At 40.4% G+C, this 27,642-nt stretch overlaps 1 protein-coding gene across 3 annotated transcripts in view; it reads left to right on the forward strand.

Moving 5' to 3' along the window:
- Positions 1–27,642, forward strand: part of PPP4R4 (protein phosphatase 4 regulatory subunit 4) — an 83,790-nt gene that overhangs the window by 25,641 nt on the left and 30,507 nt on the right. For 2 of the 3 annotated variants that reach the window (XM_045822902.1, XM_045822903.1), the window contains 7 exons: positions 16,541–16,688; positions 17,396–17,469; positions 19,481–19,587; positions 20,598–20,705; positions 23,077–23,198; positions 25,974–26,096; positions 27,346–27,515. In XM_045822902.1, the coding sequence (XP_045678858.1) occupies positions 16,568–16,688; positions 17,396–17,469; positions 19,481–19,587; positions 20,598–20,705; positions 23,077–23,198; positions 25,974–26,096; positions 27,346–27,515 (825 nt within the window). In that variant the 5' untranslated portion in view covers positions 16,541–16,567. Of the gene's footprint in view, positions 1–387; positions 491–16,540; positions 16,689–17,395; positions 17,470–19,480; positions 19,588–20,597; positions 20,706–23,076; positions 23,199–25,973; positions 26,097–27,345; positions 27,516–27,642 lie in introns of all 3 variants that reach the window. The other variant, XM_045822901.1, reaches the window with a different exon arrangement.

Raw genomic sequence — 27,642 nt, forward strand, 5'->3', positions numbered from 1 at the left:
TAATAGTTTACTGGAATGAAAATTTGCCGTGTATATTTTTATAAAATACAGCAAATTAACAGGTCCCAGGAAAAAATGAGGTAGAATGTTAAAGTAAGTATTTAATAATCTTAAAGACTTTTAGACTTAAGACATGTATGTAGATAATCTTGTTTTTAGTAATTAGCATAATTAATATCTTCATGCACTTGTAAGATTTGCCTAATGAAATTTCAGTTCTGGCTTTATTTTTATATCTAAATGATATCTTTAAAGTTTACCACTTTTTCAGAGTTTGAGTGTTTGTCATTAAAAGCAGTTGTTTTCAAATGAATCTCTACTTTTATAGTCATAAACCAGGAATTCAGCTTATAATTACACATTTCAAATTTGTCTTTTCTTTGTAAGTGCTGGTCAAGATATCCAGGGAACAAGTGTGATTGCAAATCTTCCATTTTTGATGCGACAGAATCCTGCTGAAACACTTCGGAGAGTCTTGCCAAAAGTTAGAGTAAGTTGGTGCAAAATAAGATTTGAATTTACCTTTTCTTTCCTCCAGTAGCATGTTATCATCAGGAGAAAACTTCCGAGCTTTTGATGGCTGATCTTTTGTACTTGCTCACTGAGAGGAGGAAGGATTTTGGTTCACACTTTAAACTGTGATGAAAATGTTTAAAGACATTGGCTGATGGAAATGGAGAAATCCAGACCTCAAATTGTAAAGATTTCTTTAGTCATTTTCTGAGCAGAGAGTTTTTAATAAAGTTAGCTTTTCAGTAGCTCAAAAGACTCTTAAATAGTCTTACAAAACCATAGCTAGCTATCTTATTTGGTGTTCTGTTGACTTAAATTTATATGAATAGTATTCTACAACATTGATAATATTCAATTTTACTTACATGCCTAATAATCGCCCTGTGGTGTGATGTCTAAAGAATCATCAACTAAAGTTTGAATTGTAGCGATCACAATTTTAGTTTCATATTTATTTTATTACTTCCTAGGTTCTTCAGAATTAGTTTTCTTGCCATAAGCAAAAATATTTGATCTTCTAGAACATTCTTTCCTCTATTTAGTATTTGATTATTAATATATAATGTTAAATATTGAATACATAGTATTTATTATTTATTTGTACCTGTGTGCAAAGCAGTGTTTTTAAGAACTTGAATGAACAAAACAGACATCAGTCCGTGTCCTTAGGGAACTTGCCTACTAATGGGGATTATGTTTGCTAAAAGTTTTGTGTACTTTTCTTTGGCTTTCTGTTTGGTTATAACTTTTTCATAACTTTTAGATTAGTATGTGTTTAAGATGCTGTAATTATTAGTGTGTCCTTGAGTTTTATTTTTAGGCACCTATAGCATGGTTTCAGTTACTGTGATGTAGTATTATGTTGTTTTTACAAGACAGCCACGTCTATGCAGGCAATATGTGGGTTTTCTTCTTCTTTTTTTTTGCTAGTTGCAATGGTGAATTGAGGTGTTTATTTTAGCATTGTGTGTGATTCAAAAGTGAATCAAACTTTTTCACATCTATTGTCCCAGATTCATGCTGTAATTTAAATGGAATTAGGTATATACAGTCTAGATTTTTAATTTTACATTCAACTTCAGTGATGTTAGCTGACCTAGCTTGTCAGCATTAGCACCTCCAAGTGCCAGTTAGCATTAGAAGGCAACAAGTAGTTAGGTCATCTTGATTAAGAGTTATTCTGTGCCAGGGAATTAGATTTAAAGCTAAAAGTACTGCGTGTGCTATACACACATGTGCTGAGCAGACTAAGTCTGGTCCACAGATAGCATACTGAATGTCCAAAGTTTTATAAAGTAAAAATAAAAGATGAAGGATAGAGACAATGACCTTTAGGTCTCAAAATTATTTTGAAAAATTCTTTTGCTAATGAGGTTTCAATAAAGTTTATTAAATAATAATGCCCCCCCAAATCCTAATTTCATGAGAATGTGTAAGCAATAATATACAGTAAAATACTGTATGTGCTTTATAACTGAGTTATAAAGATGATTTTAATAACCTTTAAGTAATAAAAATTAATCCATAATATAGAAAATTAATGGAATGAAGAGTTACAATACTATAAAGAAAATGTGTACTAATGAATATGTACTAAGAAAAACCTTTATTAGATGAAATGATTTCATTCATTTCTTGAGTTAATCATCAAGCATACGAAAAAGATGAAACTGAGTCCCAGATTCGATTCCATGCCAGGCAGGCCTAAAACCTACAGGAAACAATTGAAGAACAGACATAGGAGTCTTGTGATTCTGACTTTATGTAAACATGCCGAAGGATTAAGCAACTCGGTGAGACTTTGTGGAGGCAATAATGATGATTTTTTGTAGAGGGTTCGCTATATAATGTAGGCAGCTATACATGTAAACAACCCCGTGTCAAATTATAAAACCTGTATTATGTGCAAATCATTTTTAAATCATTGTGTTCATACATTGTTAAGATGTCTTTGTACTTACAGTCAGCACCTTCTCCAATTCTGCCTTCCTTCTGTGAGTGGTTATTTTCAAAGATAAATACGATGACAAAAGTCACACATAGCCACTGTATTCACTTTTGCCACAGTCATAATTTCTTAGTTAATTTTATAAAAACAAAATCTTGTAGTACAAGTGAGCATTTAGTAATAACGGCATTTTCATCTATATGTAAATGTTTGCTGAATACCTCCCAGTTCCGAGCACTGCTCTGGGCGCCGAGAAAATAGAGCGATCAAAATAGAGAACTTGTGCTCAAGGACGTGACAGTCCGGAGGGGAAATAGACAGAAAACAAGTGAGTGAGTGTAAAGATCAGGATAAGTGACAGGGGGAACACTGGAAGGGCAAGGGAAGCCTTTTTGTGGAGCTAGAAACTGACAGGCGAGGAGGAAGCAGACATTTGAAGGGTCAGGAGTGAGCGTGGAGGCGGAGAGAGCAGCAGAGCGGCCCTAAATTGAAAGAGCTTTGTAGAATTGAAAGACGCCTGTTTGGTTGGAGCCCGTGCATCTGGGGAGGGCGTGGCTTTCAAAGACGTTAGAGCGATGGTCGGTGACAGAGCAAGCAAGAGCTGCCCTTTTCTAGGGTGGTGGGAAACCTCTGAAGGCTTAAGCGGAGCCGTGACCTTTCCTTCCCGTTTGCGTTCGTTTTTGATAATTGTGTGCCGAGTGGATTGGAGTGGGAGAACTAGGAAACCGCAGCACTGGTCTTTGTGATGTCTGAAGGTGGCTTGGATTAGGGCAGCTAATTTGAGACAGCGAGAGCAGCGGGATTCATCTGGGATGCATTTATCGAGGTGGCATGAACAAAACTTCCCAGTGGATGGGATGTGGGAAGTGAGCGCTGACTTCCAGAGCCCAGGCTCGGAGCATCTGTACGGTTCTGCTGATTCTGAGTATTTTGTTACTGGTTTGTTAAACCCGTGGAGAAGAATAGTTCGAGTACTTACCAATACTGATCATTCTGTGAATGATAGGAACAATAAGCATTTTATGTAAGAAGCTAATCATTCCCAAGATTCTTATCATGTCTATAACAGTAGTATAAGCAGCTTTTAGAACTCACCCTTTACCTTAAAGAACACCAGATGAAATTTCACCAATGATATTTTACTTTTTTGTTTTATTGCATTTGTGTTTCATGCTTACAATAAGGTGTTAAGAGAAAAATGGTTTTTAAAATAGGTTACTATGTTGCCTGGCTAGGTGACTCAGTTGGTTGGAGCATCATCCCATACACCAAATGGTTGTAGGTTTGATTCCTGGTCAGGGCACATGGCTAGGTTTGGGTTTGATCCCTGTTCGGGGCGTGTACGGGAGAGAACTGATAGATCTTTCCTTCTCTTTCTCTCTCCCTTCCTCTCTCTCTCAAATCAGTAAACATGTTCTTGGGTGAGGATTAAAATAAATAAATAAATAAGGCACAATTTTCACTGTTTTAGAGATGAAGGAATTTAAGGTTAAAAATGAACTGGCAGAAACCGAGTCAGGATTAGAACTGAGCTAAGCCATGCAATTTCTATAGGTTTACTTTCTGACTTTTATCTGAAGGGGGCAGTGGATGATAATGTAATTAGGTCACATGTCTCAAGGTTAAATTTAAAGAAGAATCCAGAAAGGAAATATTTTGAACTTTATTCTAAATTTCCTAGGTATGGAGACACTTTTAAATATAGTTGTTATAATATATCCATGTTATATGATTTTAATCCTAGGTTATCTATGACACATTTTTTCTGTTGTCTTTATTAAGTTTGAATTCTTTTCCACACTATATTAAATTGAAGTCTTAGATGTTAGATTTCAATGTTTGATTTGAACTTTTAGTTATGTAAAGTGAAAGAATTTGATTGTCAAGATAAATTTCTTGAAGTATTGTGGTCTTTTATAAAATTTAAAGTGGTAATGATATAATTACACCATATAATATTGGTGACTCCTTTGTAACGGAGAGCAAAAAACGTTCGTACCTGTTGAGTTATTGAATCCCTTTTTTAAAAACTTATTTTGCAAATTAAGATATATGGTATAAAACTATATAGTAGAAAATATGGGAGATGAGGGGTGGGTAGGAGAGGGGAGAGGAATGGTGGAAAATGGGGACAACTGTGATTAAACAACAATAAAAAAGTAAGAAAAACGTGCAATGTCGGCAACAGACAAAAATAACTGTAGCTGACATTTATTCAGGTCTTACTGCGTGTCAGGTGCTGCACTTGATCAAACATCTTACACGTTTTTGTCTCTGCGAATGCTCGTAGCAGTTCCCTAAGGGCCCCTTGGCAGAGGAAGAAACAGCTGAGTTGAGTGAGTTGCCCAAAGTCACAAAGCTGGCAGGTGGTGCACTTAGTTTGCACAGGGCGTCTGACTCCCGCTTTTTCTGACTGCAGTGCAAGCTCTTCCTGAGCCAGTCATGGCGGTTACAGATGTACAGTGTGCGGTTTTACTTCTCCAGCCCAGCCGTCTCTCGTCTGGTCACCGCAGCAGCCTCCTCCCTGGGCCTGTTGCTTCTGCTTTGCCCCAGAGCCTGCTCTGCCAGCAGAGAGCGAGTTTACTTATTATTTATTTATTTGTATGGGAACAACCGGCAAATTTTTTGACAGAATTGTGTAAAGTGTACACCATAATTGAATATATGTATACATTGTGAAATGATTACCACAATTAATATATACATCTATCATTTTACATAATTCCTTGTGTTTTTCTTCTGAGAGATCTTTTAAAAGCATTAGTCGTATCTTTTTCCTATAAATTGCTTCAGTGATGTGGTCCTGGGAATTATGTTTGCCCCCCCTAAGATACGAGGTCTTAATTCCTGGAACCTATAAATGTTACATTATTTGGACAGTGTGGTTAAGGATTCTGAGACAAAGAAATTATCCTGGATTATCTGGGCGGGCCCTGGATGCCAGCATCCTCACCGGAGGAGAGCAGAGGCAGGCGGAGCGGGCACAGGGGAGAAGGCCACGGGAAGCCGCGGTGGCGGAGATTGGAGCGGTGCAGCCACAGGTCAGAACCACCAGCAGCTGCCGGAGCTGGAAAAGGCAAAGAGCAGGCTCTACCCTCGTGTCTCCGGAGGGGCTGTGGCCTTGCCCACACTGTGATTTTGGCTGCGTGATACTGATTTAGACTTATGGCATCTAGAACTTGGGGAAACAAATCTCTGATGTTACAGGGCACTCAGTTTCTGGCAGTCACACGAAATTAACGTAAGTGGCTTTCCATTTCAGATCGAACAAAGCTTTCTGCCGTACCCTTAAAGGCGCCCGTCTAGCTTTCTCACCTCATCTCGACCGTTCTTTTTCCTGTCTGACAGAAGTGCGGGCTCTTTGTCAGTCTGGTTTATCGCAGCGTCCCCAGAACCTAGAACGGTGCTTGGCAAAATAGTAGGCACTCAAAAATAGTACAAAAGTGAGCGTGAATTAAGCTGAGTATTCTGAGACAGTGTCTCCACCTGAAAGGGCAGTGGCCCACTGGCCTGATCCACTGCCGGCATTCTGGGACCAGAAGTATAAACAGGGTCTCGGTGGAGTGACACAGTGCTGATGTGTGCTCCTAGAGAGACCTTTCCGGCTGGGGGAGTGGGAGAAAACATAGCAAGAAAGGGACAAAAGAGATACAATCAACATGACATTTGATCATTGGAGATTAGTAAATACGGTGTACCAATCTTCTGATTCTGAAAAGATTCATTCTACTTTTACTAATCTTGTGTTACTTTACTTTCACTTATGGGAATAATAGGAAAAAAATTACATAGGTTTCTTCCAGTGTGATGATTTTTTTTTATTAGAGTATTTCATATCTACTGGTGATACAGCTATTTTTAAAAATGGTCTTATTTTCAGATTTTTATAGAAAGCCATGACTGGGCACATAAAGATATTTGTGGATACAAAGCCTAACTTTTCTGGGCCTTTCAGTCCTATTTGAAGTGGCACAGACGTGTGGACAGATGAGAGCAACGTGAGGAGCCCTTACGTGGGCCAGGGGCCCTGCTCAGTGCTTCGGACGCACCCTTTTCAACGCCTTGTAACCGTCCCACGTGATGTGTTTACACTCTTACTTTACAGCTGAGAAAATCTAGACCTAACAAGTTCAGTGCTTGACTGTGGGTATTTTGTTCCAGAAAACATGAAATTTTATGATGTATTCTTACAGTTCCCCAAGAAAGAAATTTCCTCAACTAAAAGAATTAAATAGCATAAACCGATGACACAAATTGCTTTTCTTTTTTTTTTGTTTACAGCTCGTAAATAAAAGTACCTGCCTTCTTCACTGTAGGTGATGTTTTTCAAGTTAAAAGTTCTGAGAAAAGCAAAAAGATTTTTGTGAAAGCCACACATTTGTACATAATAGGCAGAACATGGTGTTCCAGACGCCCTACCATAAAAGCCCACAGCTGAGAAGAGTACTCTACCACAGGCTAAGCATTTAGGGACTGCCCGCTGTGAAGGAAGGTGGGGAAGAAGGTGAAATATTTTCCATGATGTACGTTGATGAAAAACAATCATTAGGGTCAGAATTGACCGTAGTGGGAGATTTCTGTGGGCTAGGAAGCATAAAATGAAATAACTGTTTTTCTAGTTCACTAACTAGGAAAAAGAAAAAAGAGGTAGTATTAACCAAAGGAATTACAGAGCATGAACAGATGATACAAATTACTTTCTTCTGTTGTTTACAGCTCAAAAAAAAAGCACATTGACTACAACGCATTTTGAAAATAATGTCTGTTATGCCTTTTTCTTTTTTATGTAGATCTATTTGTGTTTAAGGGCAAAACAGAGTAACACCATTAATTATTTTACAATAATAATTAAATTTAAGGGAAACATTTGCTGAGTAAATAGTTTTGGGGGGCATATATAAAATGTTACACTTGCTAATATTTCTAATAGACCTAGGGATACTGCCTTTTAATAAATTCTGCTGGAGACCAGTATTCTCACGTGTGCTTCTTAATCATTCAGACATTTGTTACTTTTGCCTTGCTTATAATAAAGATGAACCGGAGCCTCTGAAATTCTTAAATCAAAATTCTTTTATTTCCATGATAATGGGGCCACTTCACTGTTACTACTTGAATATTGTTTCTGACTTTAGGCATTTGAGTGATACAAAGGATCATTTATAGGTATTTTTTTTACAATCCTTGCAAAATTATGAAACAAAGAAGTTATTAACATTCTCTACTGTAATAAAGGTCTATAATGTTTGACTTAAAACTTTGTGGATTAACTAACATTTTGGCAGTGTGGTGAGCTAAATATCCTAGAAAATTTTCCCAAATTAGAACATATGGAAATGAGATAAAGTTCAATAAGCATTCTTTTAAATGAATAGTTAAGTTTGTAACAGTTTACAAGCTTTATTTAGGGCTCGAATACAAATCAGCCCGTTCCACTTCTACTGAGGATGCAGGGATACTCATAAAAACACCCCTCTCATTTTAGCAACGGTGGGTTATTTACAAAATCCATACAATTGTGATTTTTCTGGAGCCTGTCAGAGGTGGTTATAAGACAACCAGGTGAACTGAATTAGAAAGAGCAACAGCTGCTCTGAGGAAGGAGGGGACTCAGGGACGCTGTCTTTAACAGATACGGGAGGAAGGAGTGTCTACCACAAAGGACTGTTAGAAGACAGTTAGTGAGCATGGTGATAGGTTTCTATAGGCTGACTGCAGGGTAGCATCTCAGTTTACGACAACCTGGAGCTCCAGGAACCAGGGAAGCGTGCACTCCTCGCACGCGGGGGACCGGAGAGAGTCCGCCTTGCCAGTGCAGGCGTGGCAGTGATTGGCTGCTGCCGGGGGCCAGGAACACAGCACTGCCCACGTATTGGGAGCTGTGAGCACGGACGGATAGGGAATTTCAGCAGGGATGGAAACTATGAAATGATCCAATAAAAAGGGTACTGTCAGAGACAAAACATTCCTCCGATGGGCCTAGCAGCAGTTTGGACGCTGCTGGGCACAGCTGGGGAAAGGATCGGTGAACTTGAAGGTAGAAACTATCCAAACTGAAACACAAAGATGAAAAAAGTGAAAAAAAAAATAGAGGAGAGCCCTGACTGGTGCAGCTCGGTGGAATGGGCGTCGTTTTTCGAACTGAAAGGTCGCTTGTTTGATTCGTGGTCAGGACACAGGCCTGGGTTGTGGGCCAGGTCCCCCGTTGGGGGCATGTGAAAGTCAACCAGTTGATGTTTTTTTCTCCCTCTCTTTCTCCTTCCCTTACCCCCCTCTCAAAATGAATCAAAGAATCTTAAAAAAGCAGAGAGAGAGCATTAAACGGCGTTGAGACAGTGTAAAGTGAACTGATACATGTGCAATTGGAGTCCCCGAAGAGAGATCAGGAAAGAACTATTTGAAGAAATAGTGGCCAAGACTTTTCTGAAATTAGTGAATGACAACAAAGCAAAGATCCAAGAAGCCCAGGGGATCCCAAAGAAGATAAACACACACACACACACACACACACACACACACACACACACACGCAGCATGATTAAATTCCTTAAAATAAAGAATACAAGCTTCTACTCTTCAGAAAACACTGTTAAGAGAATGAAAAGACAAGTCATGGAATGGGAGTAAATACTTATAAATTATGTATCTGATAAAGGATATGTGTTCAGGCTGCATACAGAACTCTCAAAACTCAATAATAAAAAAAAAACCCAGTTCTTAAAAACAGGCAAAAGTTTGAACAGATACTTCACCACAGATGATTTGTGGATGGCCAGTAATCATAAGAAAAGGTATTTAGCATGCATAGTCATTAGATAAATGCAAATACATCCATACACCTGTTAGAATATCTGTACTAAAGAAACGACAATTATCTTTTTAGACATTTTTCAGATTTGCTTCTGTCTAATCTTCTCTCTGCTCTCCTTCTAGGACTCCCAAGTTCATACATATTAGACCTTTCCATGGTATCTTACATGTTTTTATCTTTTTCATCCTTTTCTGTTTGTGATTCATTGTTATTGATTTTATTATATTTTTCTGGCATAGAATTTTTGTTTAGCTCTTTTGAAGGTCTGCCACATCCTTTCTTTTACATCTTAGAATTTTCTGTTGAATTTTTCAATTGTGCCTTCTATCACCTTGACCCAGGCGTGTATCGGATAACACCAATATACCTGGAGCTCCTTTTGGTGCATTGTAAGTTTCTGTTGCTTATGCTGGTTATTGCTCTAATTATTGTATCTCTTCATGCGCCTGAATATCATTGGTTGTGTGTTTGATCTCATAATTATCTGTAGAAGTAGTTTGAGGCCCAGGATGCCATCTTCCTCTGGAAAGGAATATACAGTCTACTGGCAGTCACTGAACCGCGGAGGCGGTCAAGTCTCACTTAGTCCGTTGTAGGTATTGGATGATTGGAGGCTGGGCTGTTCTCCCTGCAAAGGTCAGTCTGCTGCAGGACTGCCCTTTCCTGTCCCGGGGGGCTTACCAGGGCCTCTGCAAGGCTGTCAAAAAAGTCACGTAAGCTCTTGGCCACTCGGGAGCCTTTTCTAGAATCAGCAAATGTCCTCAGAGAAAAAAACAGGCTCCAAATTGCATGCTCACCTTTCTGGAATTCCATTATCTGTTAGATCCTGGGTGGGTAATTTTTCTAGTAATGGGTAACGTAGGATGGGTAATTTTTTACTTTTGGATGAGTAATCTTGTTAGTTTCCATATGCTTGTACGCAGATGATTTTTACCAGCTTTTTAAATGATCCTCATCAGGAGAGCTGATTAGAATGACCTAGTCTGCCATTACTGAAAGAGGAGTTCCCATTCCTTTTTATTTTTCTTCTTGAGTTAATATCAAAACAATATTAACCCCAAATGTTTCTGTATGCACACCTGCATACAACCCCCCGCCTCTCGCCACACCGTTATCACCCTCGCCCTGCACAAACCAGTGGGTTGTGTTCTAACACTGTGCTAGCAATAGCCCAGAACTTAAATATTCCACTAGAACTTTGTATTTAAACTTTGAGTTCTTCAACGTCCTTATTTTATTGAGGTGAAATTATGTCTGCAGTAGAGATAATCCACTTATAGCCTATGTTTTCTTTGTAGGCAATGCCATCTACACCCAAGCCTTTAAGAATCATCCATATAGTTTCTGCCTATTTTATATAAATTCTCTTATTTATATCGGATCTTTTCAGAGTATCAGATCAGTAAATACAATTTCCTGTTTGTAATCTCTACTGGGATGCCTCAAAGGCATCTCCAAGTTAACACGTCTAAAATTGAGCTTCTGGTACTTCCCCTTGACATTGGGCTTCCTCCAGTGTCTCCTATGCTACCTCGGGCTTCCCCCAGTGTCTCCTATCCTAATGGGTAACAGTGTTATTCATCTGATTTTTCAAGCCAGGATTTTGGGAGTCATCCTAGATAGCATTTGTTCTTTTGCTACTTGCTTAGGCAATCCTCTTACTTTATATCTTACATATTTTCTGAATCCATCCACCTCTCTCCAACGACACTACCTCCGCCCTCGTCCAAGCTACTCTGAGGGTTTGCTCAGAGAAGGGAATAGCTTCTCAGGTGGTCCTTGCCCACTCCTCCCTCCCTCTCACCCCACCCCACCTCACTACTTTCCGATTTCATTTTTATCCCTATCATCAGCATGATATTTCAGAGCATTGATGGCTACAGTGTGAATATTCTCCTGCTTGGGTGAATGCTGACCCAAGGCCCTGGGTAATGTGGGCTCCGTCTGTCTCACCAGCTGGAGCCCCTGCCCGACGACCGTGCTGCAGGCACTCTCACCCCCTGTCCCCTCCTGAACCTGCTTCCGGGCCCCACCCGTCTCAGGGCCGGGAATCCGTTCGTTCTCGCTCTTCCTGCTTTCTTGCCTCCCTGTGCCAGCTTTTGTCTAGTTATTTCTTTCTCTTTACATGAGCCAGTTGTTACTTCTCCATGATGCCCCTCCTCGAAGGGATCAGGTCACTCATTAGACGTTCTTATGTCACCTGGCACTTCTCGCCCGGAGCTCTTGTCCAGCTCTAATTACGGCAGTCACGGGCTCAGGGCTAGTCCTGTTCGTCGCTCCGTCTGCAGCCCCTACGCCGTGCCCTGAATGCGACTCAATAAATATTTGTTGGATATTTAAACACAAGCAATGGTAGTCCCTCAAAGGTAGGCAATCCTGTCTTTGACTTTCCTCCAGTTCCCCGGAGCTCTTTGTAGGATTCCGGCACTTAATAAATAGCTGTAGATGAAATTAGAATCATGTTATCAGACGTAGACTTTCCCTGGGCTGCTTCAGAGGGAGATCAGGATAGGAGGGAGCAGCACGCTGCCCTGACTGGCTGGGAAGGAAGCCCTGCTTCCTCTTGCTCATGGAAGTCTGCCACACTTTCCGTTACTGCCCCCAACCCCCTACGGCACAGTTCATACTTAAAAAAATTTAATGAAATAGAGCTACAATGGATCATGTGAAATGGTTGCTCATTGCTGTTGGATGCAATAAATAGATATTCCTTTGACATGCACATCTTCGTAACGCAAGTTGCTTATTTACATTTTAAGTCGAAATCATGAAACACATGACTCCAGCTCACTGTGTGTTAAAATGGCGTGGCAGACTAAGTCTAGCTAGCAGTTCAGTTTCCAAACCACTGCCTTGGAGCGTGTTGATGTGTTCGGTGTGGTCCCGATTTTGCGCGGCAGGATGCCGCATTGCACGCTTACCTGGTGATACGATAGTCCTGCTGGTGCTGGTGTTTCTTCAGTGGGAAGAGGCCTGTGGGGTATTTTTATGTGCACCTCCTCATGAACCTTGCAGAGCACTGGAATGCAGGTTTACAGAACAGTAAAACACGCCCCTTGATTCCTGTCTCCACTTCCTTTTCCCTCTCACAGTTTGAGTTTCAGGGCTGTTGACTCCTTTCCCCTGCCCTTTATCTCAGTGGGGAACGTGGCAGTCAGTGACAGGAAAAAGGTTAAGATATGGTAGTTCATTGTTAGAATGCCTTGGAGTCGCCATGCTCCAATTATTCATGTTTAACCCAGTTGTACGGTCTTTCATACATGTTACCATTTTATAGTAAAAGAGCTGTTCAATATTATTGTTGCTAACACTTTCCACATTTGTGACCCTCAGAACCCGATGTTTCGTATGTCCTAGATCTTCATTATTTTCATGTTTAAATCTCCATTATCTAACTTCAAAAAAAGTCAGTGATGTTATTTCTAAAAGTATACAAGGATACTTTGTAATTTCAGGGCTTTTTCTTACCTTTAACCAGAACCACTTACGGTGAATGTGTTTACCAGTTTTGTTCAGTAAGTTTAGTTTCCAAATGTGTGAATCTTAAATATTTGCTCTTTTGAAATAAGCCAGTGACGTATTTCCTGGTTCTCCACGTTGTGCAGTGTAAAGAGAAATCTCTTCTTGGTGCACGTAAGCGGGTTTATTGGAGGGAGAGCAATGGAGCAATTTCCCGCTGCAAGGACTGAGTTACGTCGTTTTCCAAAATGCTTTCTCCCGCCATTCATGCTAACTGAAGAGTGAATTAAACACCGAAGTGTCTAGTATGTTTCCATCCTTGAACTGGAATAGATTTTGAAATTTGGACATGTACCTTGAACTCAGGTTATAAACTATCTCACTTCCTTTCGGAGGATTCAGGTTGGAATGCCAGCCATCCAGTAGTATTTAAGAGGAAGGGGAACTGGCATTAAGGCATGCACTTAAGCAATAGAAGAGTTTACTTTTCAGTGTCTTCCCAGGTCCATGAGGATGCACACTTGTTTCCCCAGAGAGTATGGACCTCCCTGTGTTTGTCCAGGAGGTGTGACTGGGTGGAGGGGAGTGCTTATGGGTAAGTGTCAGACTCTTACCGTATCATGTTTCAGAAAAATATGTTTAGAAATCAGATGATTTTTAGCAGTGATAAAATCTCTTAGTCTGTGCTGGTTTCTTAACAGTGCACAGTCCCAGATGTTGAAGTCAGCACAAGAGAAAAACCCGAATCCTGATGAGACTTGAGGATTTTTGGAAAATTAAATGCAAAATAGTCGGGGCAGATGTTTCTGTGGGAGTCAAGGCTAAGTAGCACAGAAAGAAGATGAGAAGTTGGAGGGCTTCTCCTGGCCTTCTTTTGCGTGTAGGCTGCGTACGTGCAGCCCAGGACTGTGGTGACTGTCTGAGAGCAGGCAGAATTACCTCTCTTGGAACTTAAAACAGCAGACTCACGTGACCCGGAGTGTACATTGTAGCACCCTTTATTTTAATACGTCTTCTCAAAGTACTTTCTGTTTCTAAATAAAAGCGGTGCCTTCTGAAACCTGTAAGCAATGTAGACTGGCCACATCAAGCCTCTTAAAAGTGTTTTCCAAATCCAGCATTATGAGTGTGGATCAATGTCTGTTCTGAAAGCAGTAAAACCAGAAGATATCGGAGGGTCTGATTTCAGAGGCCAATTGCTGCTTCTGCTTTACGCCTTATCATTTCTTCTCTTTCTTTTACCCAAGATGCATAGTTGACTATTGGTTGAAAAAACTTGGAAAGTAATGTTTGTGCATGTGATACAGAAGTTTAAAACAAAACAAAACGAAACTGAGCCACCCATAGGTGACACAGGTTTTCTGGGAACGAGCCAGACCACATAAACACACGCCACAGCAGCCACTGCCCGGTGTCCTGTGCGCCCCCCGGAGGGCTTGGCGCTGGTGGAAGCCGGGCCTTAGTAAGTGACGGGCGGACGTGCAGAATCCGTAAGGAAGAGCTCGGTGCTTGGACTTGGCATCAGGCAGACAAGGGTTAAGTCTTCGAACTGCCGGTTACTGACTCGCTGGCCTTCAGCACGATACTTGAGGATCTGAAGTTGCTTGTCGTGCCGTGGAATGACATTCTGCAGAACGTCTTCTAGCACAGCGACTGGCGGTGGTCCAGTCCTGCTGAGTCACGGAGACTGGGCCCATGGTCTACATCGTGGTTACGGAGATGCTGGGGAGGGAGATGCCAGGAACCCCTCCGCATTGACACGATAGTAAGGATTGAGGATGCATTTCTATGATAGTAAGGATTGAGGATGCATTTCTATGAGACCCATTGTTGTTTTGCCTTGTGTCTAGTTCTACCAATCCCTAATCTTGAGGACTCAAAAAATCTCTTGAAGATTCAAAAATCTCTTGAAGTTACCTTTTAGGAGGTGTCGATAATGTGTGTGAAGGGAGAGAGCATCAAGAGTAGATAGTTGAGGTGACAGGGGAGGAGATGTTCTGTCATCCAGCTGTTGACACCAAACACCTGTGTGCGAGGGCTAGGGGTCAAGAGAGTCAACAAAAGAGACACAGATCCTCGCAGCCAGGAAGCTTGCGTTCCAGATGTGGGAGACAGACCACGCGCAAAGGACTGTGTTAGGTGATGGGGATAATGCCCCTGTAAAGGGGGTTGTGGGAGCCGGGGCAAGGGAGTAGCTTTCAGGTTAAATTCGGGCTCATTGAAGAGGTGCTATTTGAACAGAGGCTTGAAAGAGACCAGGGAGCCAACCACGTGGAAATCTGGGAAAAGGGGAGACCTGAGGAACAGATCTTGTAAGTCTTCGAATGGGCTTTGACTTTGCCTGTAGGTGGGATGTGGAGCCATTGGGGAGTTCTGAGCAGGGAAGTGACCTGATCTGACTTATGAGAATGTCTCTGGCCGCCGCTGTGTAGTGATGGGATCAGGGACTAGTCAGCAGGCGATCGGAGTAATTCAGGCTGGAAACGATGGTGGCCTGGATCCGCGTGGAGCGGAGGAGGTGATAAATGGTCAGATTCTGGGCCAGGATTGGCTGGCCACTGGATTGTGGTGTGGGAGGGACTAAGGTGTTAAGGATCGCCACAAAGTGTTTGGCCTGACAGCTGGAAGGGCAGAGTTGTTGTGTGCTGTTTACTGAAAACTGGAGGAGGACGTTTTGGGAGGGCAGCGTCTCAGGTGTGGACAAGATGAGGTCCTGGGAGACGGCCTCGGGCAGAGAGGGAGTGGGGGGATGGACGTGCAGTGCAGCGGTCATTGTTTACTGCTCAGTTCGCACAAAGTGGTAAGTCACAAAGGTTCCACTGAAGTGGTTTAAATCTCTGAGAAGATAGCATCGTAATTTGCATTTTATAAATTAGGAAAGGTGCAGAAAGATTAATTTTCTTAAGATTCCAGGTATGAAACTTTGTTTTGTGGCTGCAAGTTCCACATTGTTCTGCTGACTTTATTATGTTAGTTATAAAGTAGGCATTCAATTTTATCATTACCATAATTGGTTAGACAACGTCCAGTATTTCTCTTAGCTACCTTGACATGGCACATACTCTTTCTCTCTTCTGGAGAATAGCTAATATCTTTGATGAGGTTTGTGTGTAAGGTTTTTTTTTTTCTTTTTACTTTTAGGTGTGTTGAAACTTAAAATTCTCACGTAGGCTTCAACTTTGAATATACATTTAAGAAATTTTAAATTTTGAATGGAGATAGCGATGAATATAATTACTTTTAAGAAACATTCCTATATCTTATAATTTCTACTTTTAAAAGTAGTTTACTTATAGTAATTTATGTTCTTGTCAGTTGTTTAAAGGGGAAATACATTTGTACAATATTAAGTGTATTTCTTTTTATAGTAAAATGTATAATGTTTATTTTTTTGCAACAGAATTGCAAGTAATGAAAGCATGTGATTGAGCTTTGACATTATTGTTCTAGGTATGATGGCAAACCGTACAATACAAATAGCAAAATGTAAATTGAAATCTTATAAAAATGCCTATTCTATTAATTAAAGGTTTATGTACTTTTGTAATTTTCATTCATAAAGCAATAGAATGTTATTTTATTTATAACTTCCCAAGGCATTTAAACTTTATGTGGCCTAATGACTTCAGTGATCAGGAGCAGGTTAATTAATAATATAGTTTTCTTAAATAAAGCAATCCTACATATTCTTAAAAGCCATATGCAGTCATCTGTGGGATGTGACTGTGTTTTCTCTGACCTTGGGTGTTTAGAATTTGGCCTTTGTGGTCCCTCATCCGTGTAATGGCTGCCTCTCTCTGCTTGCACAGGACGCCCTGCACGTCGCAGGCGTGGACATGCAGCTGACGGCTGCAGGGTCGTTTCTGACCATCCTCCAGGAAGAGTCGGTGTCAGTTCACACCTACGCCCACTCCTTCCTCCAAGTCATCCTTCTGCACCTGGAGCACAGGGATGCAGGTCAGGGCCCGGCACGCTTCTCTGTGTGCTTCCTCACTGCTGCCCGTGCGCGGTCGCGGTGCCCCGTGCGTCTGTGAGTCTGGTGCGGCCCGCCGAACCAGGCCCTGTCGCCCAGGACTTCATCTTCAGGGGGACCGAAAATAGCCCTGGCTGTTTCCTTACAGGATGCCATGTCCCTGACAGCTGAAGATCTGTTAGTTTGTCTTACGTTCTATACTTCTTAGATTTTTAAACATTTTACAATGTCTGTGTTTATGATATTATAATATGAGCAAAAATGCACAATTAAAGGTATCTCCCGAATATTATTTTTTAAAGATTTTAGTTATTTATTTTTGAGAGAGGAGGAGGGAGGGAGGGAGAAAGAGAGAGAGAGAAACATTGATTGGTTGCCTTTCCTGTGTGCCCTCACTTGGGACCGAACCCAGGGCCCAGGCATGTGCCCTGACTGGGAATGGAATGAATGGTCGCTGTTTTGGAGGGCGATGTCCAACCAACTGAGCCACATTGGCCAGGATCCACCCCGCCCCCCCGCCTCCCAGTACTATTTTTAAAGATAAATGCTTTCTAGATGTTGGCTAAGATGAAAAACAGAGAAACTTGACACTATTAGTAAAATAAGTATTCCATTTTATTATTAAACACTACAACTATTAATGGCTGAGTTGAAACTAAACTTGTGAGACATTTAATTTGGCGTGTTGCAGGTGTCAGCAACGCATGGCTGGAGACGCTTCTGTCTGTGATTGAAGTCTTGCCCAAAGAGACCCTAAGGCATGAGGTAATCCCCTTTTTTTTTTTTCGGTAAATAGTCATAAGTCACTTTTAAGATTTTGGGTTTTTTTTTTTAAATAAAAATGGTAAAGTTATTTCCTACTCTGAAAGCAACACAGGCTCATTATAGAAAATCTGAGTAATACAGAAATGAGTACTTAAGTCATAATTTTGTGCTTAGTCACTTTAACATTCTGATATATTTCCATTGCAGATTTGTCTGCCTATGTGTGTTTGCTGTTTGGCCATAATAGTGATCGTGTATAGCATTATTTTCCCATGTTATTTTAAACTCATGGAGTAGCAGCTACAAAATATTTTACTTGTTGGACATTTAAGCCTGTTTTAAGAATTTTATTATCAACACAAGGCAGTACTGAACATCTCTGTAAAGCTTTTCCTGTTTTTCAGATGATTTCCTTAACTACAGCTTCTAAAGAAGTAGAATTACTGGGTCAGTGGGCATTAATATCCTTAAGGATATTAACTAGCAATATGTGAAAATGCCCTTTTCCCTGGACTTTTATCAGCAATAGTGTTTCAATTTAATCTGATTAGCCAAAAAATGGAATTACATTTTAATTGGAATTTTAAAAATTATGAGGCTATTGTATATTTTCTCATATACTATGATTATATCGATTTCATTTATTCTTTCAGAATTACCTAACAGTATCATGAATCACTACTTGTCTGTGCTCGTTATCGATCAAGGTTGCCAGTCCTTTATTATGTTGCCAATTTGTTACTCAGTTTTCATTTTTCAGCATTGTTCCATACACCCTTCTCAAAAAGTTTTAGTAAATTAAGATGAGAGAATAGGCAAATTAGAAAATTTTTTTTCTGTAATGAAAAGATTTTTCGTCTTGTGAACATTAACCCTATATATCCTTCTTTTCAAATGTGTCATGGTTGAAAAAAGCAGTTGTCTGTCAGTAAAAGGCCCCCTGTGGATTTTGTGAAGTGTCTTTGTCCTTTGCCCTCATACAGTTTAGGGTCCTTTCTCAAGGGCAAAGTACTTGCTTGGAAATGGGAAGGCCGACCCAGCTCTAAGGACGCTGGGGTGCTTGATGCGCAACGTCCAGCCGAGGGCCCGCGTTGAATGTTGACTGTAGCGTTGACGTGGGTTATCTATGGTTTCGTGAAGAGTGATAGGTGGTAGAATGCAGGTTTTACTCTAGAATGCCTTCTGTCGTTTCACATGATTTTTAAGATTTTATGTATGCATTTTATTTTATTTTAAATATCTCACTTTCAAATTATATTTCACATGATGCATTCAGTAATTCTGGCTACTTTGTTGAGAGGAATAAAACCAGTGGACGTTTTTATTAGAGCCATAGAACTTTAGAACTTGGAGGGATCTTAGTATGACATATGCTGATTTCCATTTTAAGTAAGTGAGAAACCTCGGGATGAGAAACAGCAAGCTGGCTCGGACCAATGAAAGAGCTGGGACTAGAATCGGGACTTGATCTTCATAGTTCTCCACAGTCTATCCTGCTGCTGCGGTTTTCAGTGCTTAGCATATACATGATACAGTATAAGGCTTAGGTCACTATATTCAAATGACAGAATTTCTTACTAGAATGTATTTGAAGCTAAAATTTATAATGTTTTGCATCTCATTAGGATAAATGCAAAAATCTGTGTGGAATAAAAATAAACTTAAGGATAACTGGCAATTAATTTGCTTTTTTCCTTTTCAAAATGTGTGTTTCACAGTTATACTTTCTGTACTCACAGATCATGGCAGAGTTCACCATGAGCTTTAATTCAGTCTTTTTTGTGCATAATCCTCTTTCAATTACATGACTTATCATCATCCTTACCGAATAGACAATAAACGAGAAGACAGACAAGGCGGTCTAGGCTGTGACAGCCACACACCTCCTGTTGTCATTCAGATTCTTTAAAAACATTCAGACCAGTGAGATGTTCTTTGAAGAACATAGCTGATAGTAGTGTTAAGAATATATGAAACATTGTGAATTTGTTCTCTGGATCTTTCTCCTCAGATTTTGAATCCACTTGTTTCCAAGGCACAACTTTCCCAGACAGTCCAGTCTCGCTTAGTTAGTTGTAAAATTTTAGGAAAATTGACCAACAAATTTGATGCCCATACGTGAGTATCTGCATTACCTTTTTGTCTACTTCACTACATTAAATTGATTAAAGTGGGTAATAACTGTGTGACTAATAATTACATTCGATTTGTATTATTCTATACTGCCTACAAATTTAGCTGTTTTAACTTTATAGAATTCTTGGAAGTCTACTTGTTCAGATGTGTTTCTTCTTGATCTCATGGCTTTTCAAAATCAATAAGGTTAACTTTTCTTCTATTTCCCATCTTAATCTCTCCTATCCATACCCAGTGTGGTGCTGAGGTTAAAATGGCATTATTCTATAGACTTCAAAACTTGGTAAAATATGACATAAAGATAGATCTTCTCTTTTCTTCCATTATTGTTATGAATCTGTTATTTTGAACAATGCATCTTATTTTTGAGGTTTTATAGAGAACATTTATAGTTTGCATGCTATCCTCTGCCCAAGGGATAAATGCCAAATGGAGAGATGCAATGGTGTGCAATTATGACACAAGAATAAATGTAAAATTGAAGGATATTTTGGTTGATGGTTGCTAGAATTAGTCCACTTGCCTACAGCTTTTTATCTTAGCTAAACGTTTAACTGTCAATGCAAATTAACCATTATTTTCTTTTAGAAAAATTTTAAAAGATTTTATTTATTTTTAGAGAGGGAGGGAGGAAGAGAGGGAGAGATATATCATTGTCTGAGAGATACATCAACCAGGCCCATAACTCAGGCATGTGTCCTGACTGGGAATTGAACCAGTGACCTTGCAGTTTGCAGGCCACTGCTCAATCCACTGAGCCACACCAGCCAGGGCCAAAATTAACCATTCTTTTAAAGACACTCAGTCACACACATAATTTACAAGTAGCTGATGATATCCAAATGTAATCACTTATGTAAAAATATGCTGGAAAATATAAAGCTTTATATTAAAGTAAATTTGTTATTAGGCTAAGATTTTGATCATAGTTTGAAAATATTAATTATTCTAAAACACTCATCTATTTGCATGTTCCTTTCCTTCTTTCTAAGCATTAAAAGAGAAATACTTCCCTTGGTAAAATCACTCTGTCAAGATGTAGAATATGAAGTTCGATCTTGTATGTGTCGGCAATTAGAAAATATAGCTCAGGGCATTGGGTAAGTACACTTTCCATTTCTTATGTCATATTCTAATTTCTGCAGTCAGACACGCATGTTCAGTCCCGTATTCCATAGAAACATGCTATGAAAAGGCTACACGTGATATTATCTGTAAGAATGACTGTAACAAGTACCTCCTGATGAGTCTGGATTGAAAGAAATAAAAGTGAAAACGCTTAGCAATGTGATAGGCATTCAATCAATGTTAATTCCTTTCCTTCTCACCATAAGTGAGAACTTACGAACTTATTTATCATTCCAAATGCCTAAATCTAGGGAGGGAAAAGGCACCAGTATAAACTGTGTGTGCACTTGTACTTACGAATCACCAATTCTCTGGTTTTGACCTGAGAACCAGCCTTTTGTGATAGGTCTTGTAAGTCTAGGCGGACTCTGGGTCATTGCAAGCCACAGTTATTAGTTCAGTCTCCTGCAGATCGGTGCCTTTTAACCAGGGTCAAAACCTATTCCGAGAGTACACTGTTGTCGTTGGGAGTTTTTTGTATTCTGTTTTTTGTCACCTGATATTTGGCTACTGTTAAAATTGGACAGGTCATTGTGTGTTCAAATTAGTGTTATGGAAATTAATTTGGGATTATTGCTTAAGGATTAATTTATAAAAGCAAAACTCGAAAGAATCTACTTACATAGAGTGCTTTGAGTAATGTCTAACACCTCATAAACACTAGCTAAGTGTTTACTCCTATTATTATTTCATAAATTCTTATATAGACAACTAATTTGTTAGACTTATCTGTAAAACTAGAATAATATAGGTAAAAAGCAAGCAAAAAGTTTATGTATTTTGTATAACTCAAAAAGACTAAGTTTATGCATCTCCCAGTAGGACACGAAAATGTTCCCTGCACCTTTACCAGCAATGCGGATTTATCATTAACTTTTCCAATTTCATTGGCAAAAGCAGCATTTCACTATTGGTTTTGCAAATAGAGTATTCAATAACTGTCTGCCTACCTGACTGTATCTTTTTCTGAACTTGAAGCACCGGGGAGACAGGATGATACCGTTTTTATTGTTAGGCGCACATATGTAATCCAGTGCATCCGTAAGGCCGTTGCCCATGCATATTCAGTAAGTGAATCTACTTCTCTGACAACTAATGAGGTTGAATGTATGGTTATTAGCCACTTGTATTTCTTCTTTATAAAGTAGATGGTCATTGGCTTTGCCCCTTTGTCACATTGTAAAAGTCGAGGGGAAATGAGGCATCATGGGCAGACCTACACAGATGGGATGCAAGCATTTCCCTCCTGCTTTAGTTCTGAGCACACTGGGTTGTCGCTGAGTGACGTTTTTCAGGAAGAAGTGTGTTATGAGAGTATCTTTCTCTTGCCTTCACATGTAAATTGCACCATGGCTGGGGCAGAATTCTAGATTATAATCCTTTCTACTAAAAACCCATCATCTCTCATTTAAGTGTATGCCATAGAACTCTGAGGATGTCCTGATCCCATTACCTCTGTAGAAGTCCGGTTTTGTCAGTCTAGATGCTAGTAGTTACAGTCTAACCCTCCAAGATGTCACAAGGGAGTAAGATACACGGTCAGGGATAAGGAGATGAAGGAAACACGCAAGCCTGCCCAGACGGCCGGCCAGGAACTCCGGGGTCTGGCTGAGTGATGTAAGTCCACCCAGGTGCTGGCTGTGGATTTGCGGTCACCTGAGGGTCAGCTGTCTGCTCCGGCTGAAATGCTGATGAAGATGATCCTGCGTTCGAGGTGGGCCAAGACAGCAGAAGAGCACCAGCATTTCGAGAAACCTTCTTTCTCATTTGTTTGTTTCTTTTCCGTCGGCCTGCTCTAAGGAGACTGGGCCTGGAGAAATGCCGGGGACCCAGTCATCTCCGTCTTTCTCTTCACGAGATGAAGTTGCCTCCCGTGTTCTCACTCAAGCCTCTCCTGAGTGGCTCCCTTCCATCAGCAGCCTTCCAGTCGGACAGAAGACAAAAGCACGGACCGGGGACAAGAACCAGCCATCGGCCCCGTCAAATCTAAATTCTGCAGCCTGCCCCGGCAAAGGCAATCGTGGACCTGCCGTGCTGAAGTTGCTTAAAAGTGGAAAACTATATTATAATTCGTAGTTTAATGTAAACCAGTTTTAAGGTCTCTGTAGGCAATAATATTGCGTCAGGGGAACTGAAGTTGATTTAAATAGTTTTGCATTTACTATTAACGTTTCTTATGTTCATGTCAAGCTTTCCCAACCAGACTGCAAGTCTCCGTAAAGCAGGAGCTGTAGCTTCATGATTTTTTTTTTATTTTACTTCTAACCCAGTGCCTTGTTTCAGTTAAGTTCTTGCTGCAGATCCTTTGACTCGCTTCATTCCCCCCCGTTGCTTGCTGTGCAGGACAGACCTGACAAGAAGCGTGGTGCTCCCCGAACTGATAGAACTCTCTAGGGACGAAGGCTGCAGTGTGCGTCTGGCGGCGTTTGAGACGTTGGTTAATCTGCTTGACGTGTTCGATACAGGTAACCTTCCCGTGGGCACGGCTTTGCTTCTGCGTGGCTACTGAAGGGTGAAGGTGGGGGCAGGACAGAGTTTCTTAGGTTTCATGACGGCTGTCACACCTCCCTTCCCATCTCTCTCTTGATTGTCCTTCCTCTCGGCTGCCCCTTCGGCCCTGACAACGCCCGCCCTTGCTCCTCGCCCTGCACCTCTCTTCTCGTCACGGTTTGACTGACGTGTACGTAGGCCTGGAAATTTAGCGTGGGCATGCATTAGTCTTTCACTTGCTCGGCTAATTGACCCTAAGAAAGATCTTGATTAAAGCAATATTTAAATTGGGAGAAAACTGTACTTGAACAATGATTAAAATAAAAATTTAAAAAACCAATATTTAAATTAGTTTCCGCTCTTTCCTGTTTTAATGCTAGAAATCTCATGGCCCACAGGAGATATTTGGGAGGGGGCATTTAAATGGGAATGGGTAAGGAGGTACTTCACTCTGTCATGCAAATTAAATCACGGGGGCAATTAGCTTCTCTCCTGAGTGTATGACTAGGCTCTGGACTAATGCTGGACTTCAGTTTTTCAGTAAAGATGAGCCATATTGACAGGATGAAATTTGGAGGGCTAAATGTCAGGCACTCAGGTGGGAAACTGTTGTGTAATTAATTGTAGGGTTACATTGACTTGGGTTAACAACATTTTATCTGAACGATGAGAGCCTCTCAAAGATGATTGCGATGTGGACAGTAATTATGTGTGAATGTTATGGAATAATCATTTAGGCTGCGCGGTGAGCCAGCGGCGTAACAGCCCGTGATGCACCGTGAATGACTGAAGAAGTGGGTCTCCCTGGCCTAATGATGGGGCGCCCCCAGGCGTCCAGACTAGAAACTCGGTGTCGTCCTTGATCTCTTCCCCCTCTCCGCCCTGCGCGTGGTTATCTGCAGCTCGGGCCTCGCCTGTGTTCGTGGCTTCGTTGCCTCCCATTCCTCCCCACTCCGTGGTTCCCGCTGCTCCGGCCCACTTGCCATCACCCGACACCCCAAGTTCTCCACACCTTCAGCCTCTCCACATGCTCTTTCTCTTCTTGCTTTTTCTCCCTTCCCTCTGTTTTTCTCCTAGCTACTTCTTCTCTTTCAGTGTCCAGTTCTAATACGTTTTCCTCTCTGACATCTTTCCAAATCCTTTATACCGGTGTCGGCAAACGATGGCCTACAGGCCGAGTCCCGCCGCCACCTGGTTTTGTAAGTGAAGTCTCATGGAACAGCCGTACCCTCTTTTCGATGTGCTGTCATGGCTGTTCTTCTGCTCAGTGGCAGAGTGGAGTGGTTTTGACACATGAACTGCAAAGCCTAGGAAGTTTACAAAGAGGGCGGCCAGTCACATTGCTTTATGGTATTTTTTTGTTTTGGCTTCTTTTCTGCTCTGAGTTTCTCAAGTTCAGTGATCATTTATGATTCATCTTTCTACTTAGTATACGGTTCTATAAAAATTCAATGAATGTTTCTCGAAAGAATGTCATTTAGTTAAAACAGATGTAGTTCTGAAATGTGATCATAATAACCATAATAACAATAATACTAATAAGCCTAATAATAATACTAATAATACTAATACTACTACTACAGCACTTTACTTAGTATTGTCAGACCCTTAATAAAACACTGATTCACTTCTGAAAGTTTAAGAGAACCATAGGAAACTCAGTATATTTAGAATCAAGACAAATATTACTAACATATCAGAAACTTCTGACTTACGCAGACACACTTAAAAAGTGATCACAGGAGTTATCTAAGAAGTAAAAGTAAAGAAATTCGCTGTATGGAGCGTATTGTGAACTAACTTAATTTCAGTTAACAAGCTGCAGAACGGTAGGAGATGGATGCAAGGGAGAGTAAGACGAGTTCTCTGTGCCGCTTCCTCATCTGTTGGTATTAGTGGTGGTAGATTTCTTTCAGTTATTCAGACTCAAAACCTCAATCGTTTAGCTTTTTTTTTTGTTCTTTTGAAAATTTTCTAATTGACACTATTGCATTTGTTCCTCATTTCTCCCCCCTGCCCCCTCCACCAAGCCCCCGCCCCAGCTCCCTTCCCCACGTTGTAGTCTGTGGCCGTGGGCTGTGCACACGTGCGTGTCTGTTCTCTGGCTACTCTCTTCTCGGCTCACCCCCCCCCCCCCACCCAGTGAGATCTGGCAGTCCGTTTCCCCTGCATCCGCGCCTCTGGCTTTATGTTGTCCGTCTGTTTATTTTGTTCCTTAGATTCCACAGACGAGTGAGATCATATGGCATTTGTCTTTCTCTGGCTGGCTTATTCGCTCAGCACAATATTCTCCAGGTCCATCCGTGCTGTCGCAAGGGTCGGGGGTTCCTGCTTGTTTACAGCTGTGTAGAATTTCCTTGTGTAAATGTACTGCAGCTTTTTTATCTGCTGATGGGCACTTGGGCTGTTCCCATACCTTGGCTATTGTAAATAACGCTGCCGTGAACATAGGGGTGCGTGTGTTCTTTTTAATTTGTAATCACTTTATGTGCCCTGTGTTACCTATGCCCCACAATATAAAGCCCAGCCTCCTCAACCTGGTATTAAAGTTTTTGATCATTTTAACCCTCTTCTGACCCCTTCTTCACTGTACACCTGCATCATCATTGTTTTCAGAGGTTTCCTGTTACTGTGTGGCTGACATCTTAATGGTTCTTTCTGGTATTTGTGGGTCTGTATTAATTTTAAGTGCATAGTGTGGACAGTGGATCTAAAGTGTGTTTTATTTTGTTTTTGTTTTTTTTTCCCAGATGACAGAAGTCAAACTATACTTCCCTTAGTGAAATCATTTTGTGAAAAATCTTTCAAAGCTGATGAATCCATTCTTATTTCCTTATCTTTCCACTTAGGAAAGCTATGCCATGGACTATACGGTATGATGTACCCTAAGAATTTCAAGATTACGGATAATTCCCTTTTTTCCTACCTTAGTCACCGAACTTCAGCTATTCAGTTATAAAACCTATCCTTTAAGTGCGTAAAATCTTAAGAGATCTTAGAATTTTAGTAGGATAATTTAGGAAAACATTTAGGGATAACTTTTTCACTAATAGGAAGCTGTTTGAAAGAACAATGACAGAGCAAAGTAGGGTAACCCTTTAAATTTCTGAATATTTTATGTGTTAGTTGGTATATAATAAAAGTGGCTCAGATATATTAAACTATTGGTACATAGTAAGAATACCCTTATTAATCATTTGTTGAATAATTAATATATAACATAAGAGATTTAGCTTAGAATGTAGAATAACACCCATAACTCTTGGCATTTTGAATATATTACTCAGTTCTTAGCTTACTATAATAATGTAAGCATCAATTAAGTTATAACCATCTAGCATAGTAAAATAATTTTATGTGGATTGTAGGCTTTTAATGGGTGACTGAAAATGTATTGGAATTCATAACGAGTTCCCAGCTCCCTAAGATAGTTGATGAATGTGGAACCAGTCTGTTGACCAAAAATATTTTGAGTTTACTTTGCCATCTTTCAGATTCAATTTTTAAGCTCCCCTAAGACACGTATGCCTGTCTTTTCTGCCAGCACTTTAGAATACTTACCATAAGTAAATAGCAATAGTGGCCACACTATTGTTATACTGACTTGTCAAGTCTGCAGTGTGACGTGTGCTGCAGAAACTAGTGCAGGTGTAATTCTGCCATCGCATGATGTGTACTGTTAAAATTAAAACACTATTAAAATTAGGCCCTGGATGGTGTAGCTCAGTGGATTGAGCGTGGGTCTATGAACCAAAGGGTCGCTGGTTCGATTCCCAGTTAGGGCACATGCCTGGGTTGCGGGCCAGGTCTCCAATAGGGGACGTGCAAGAGGCAACCACTCAATATTTCTCTCCCTCTCTTTCTCCCTCCCTCCCCTCTCTCTAAAAATAAATAAATAAAATCTTTAAAAAAACACTATTAAAAATTAACCTCAGGTGAAGCAGAAGAACCTTTAGATTTCTTTATAGCAGTTATTCTTTCCTCCTTTTTGCTGTTTTTTTATGAACTCTAACCATTTATTTAAATATTTGGTTCGAGATATGTTTTTATTGTGTCTGCTTTTATCTTTTCAATTTTTGTTTTCAATTAATATGTTGAACAAATGTTTTAATTTTTTTGTAGGGATTTTTACTCCAGATCAACACTTGAGATTTTTGGAGTTTTATAAGAAACTTTGTACATTAGGTTTGCAACAAGAAAATGGACACAATGAAAACCAGATTCCACCCCAGATCCTAGAGCAGGAGAAGAAATATATTTCAGTACGGAAGAACTGTGCTTACAACTTTCCGGTAATAAAATATATATTTGTGTTGATTAAACATTTTGATTATTACTTAAAATTATGTGGACAGCATTAAAAATATTGCCATATTTGACACTTGTTTAGCATTATGTCTGGAATATACAGTGGATACC

This window comes from Phyllostomus hastatus, unplaced genomic scaffold, assembly GCF_019186645.2.
Source record: "Phyllostomus hastatus isolate PE091 unplaced genomic scaffold, TTU_PhHast_1.1 phas_scaffold_501, whole genome shotgun sequence".
NCBI lineage: Eukaryota > Metazoa > Chordata > Mammalia > Chiroptera > Phyllostomidae > Phyllostomus > Phyllostomus hastatus.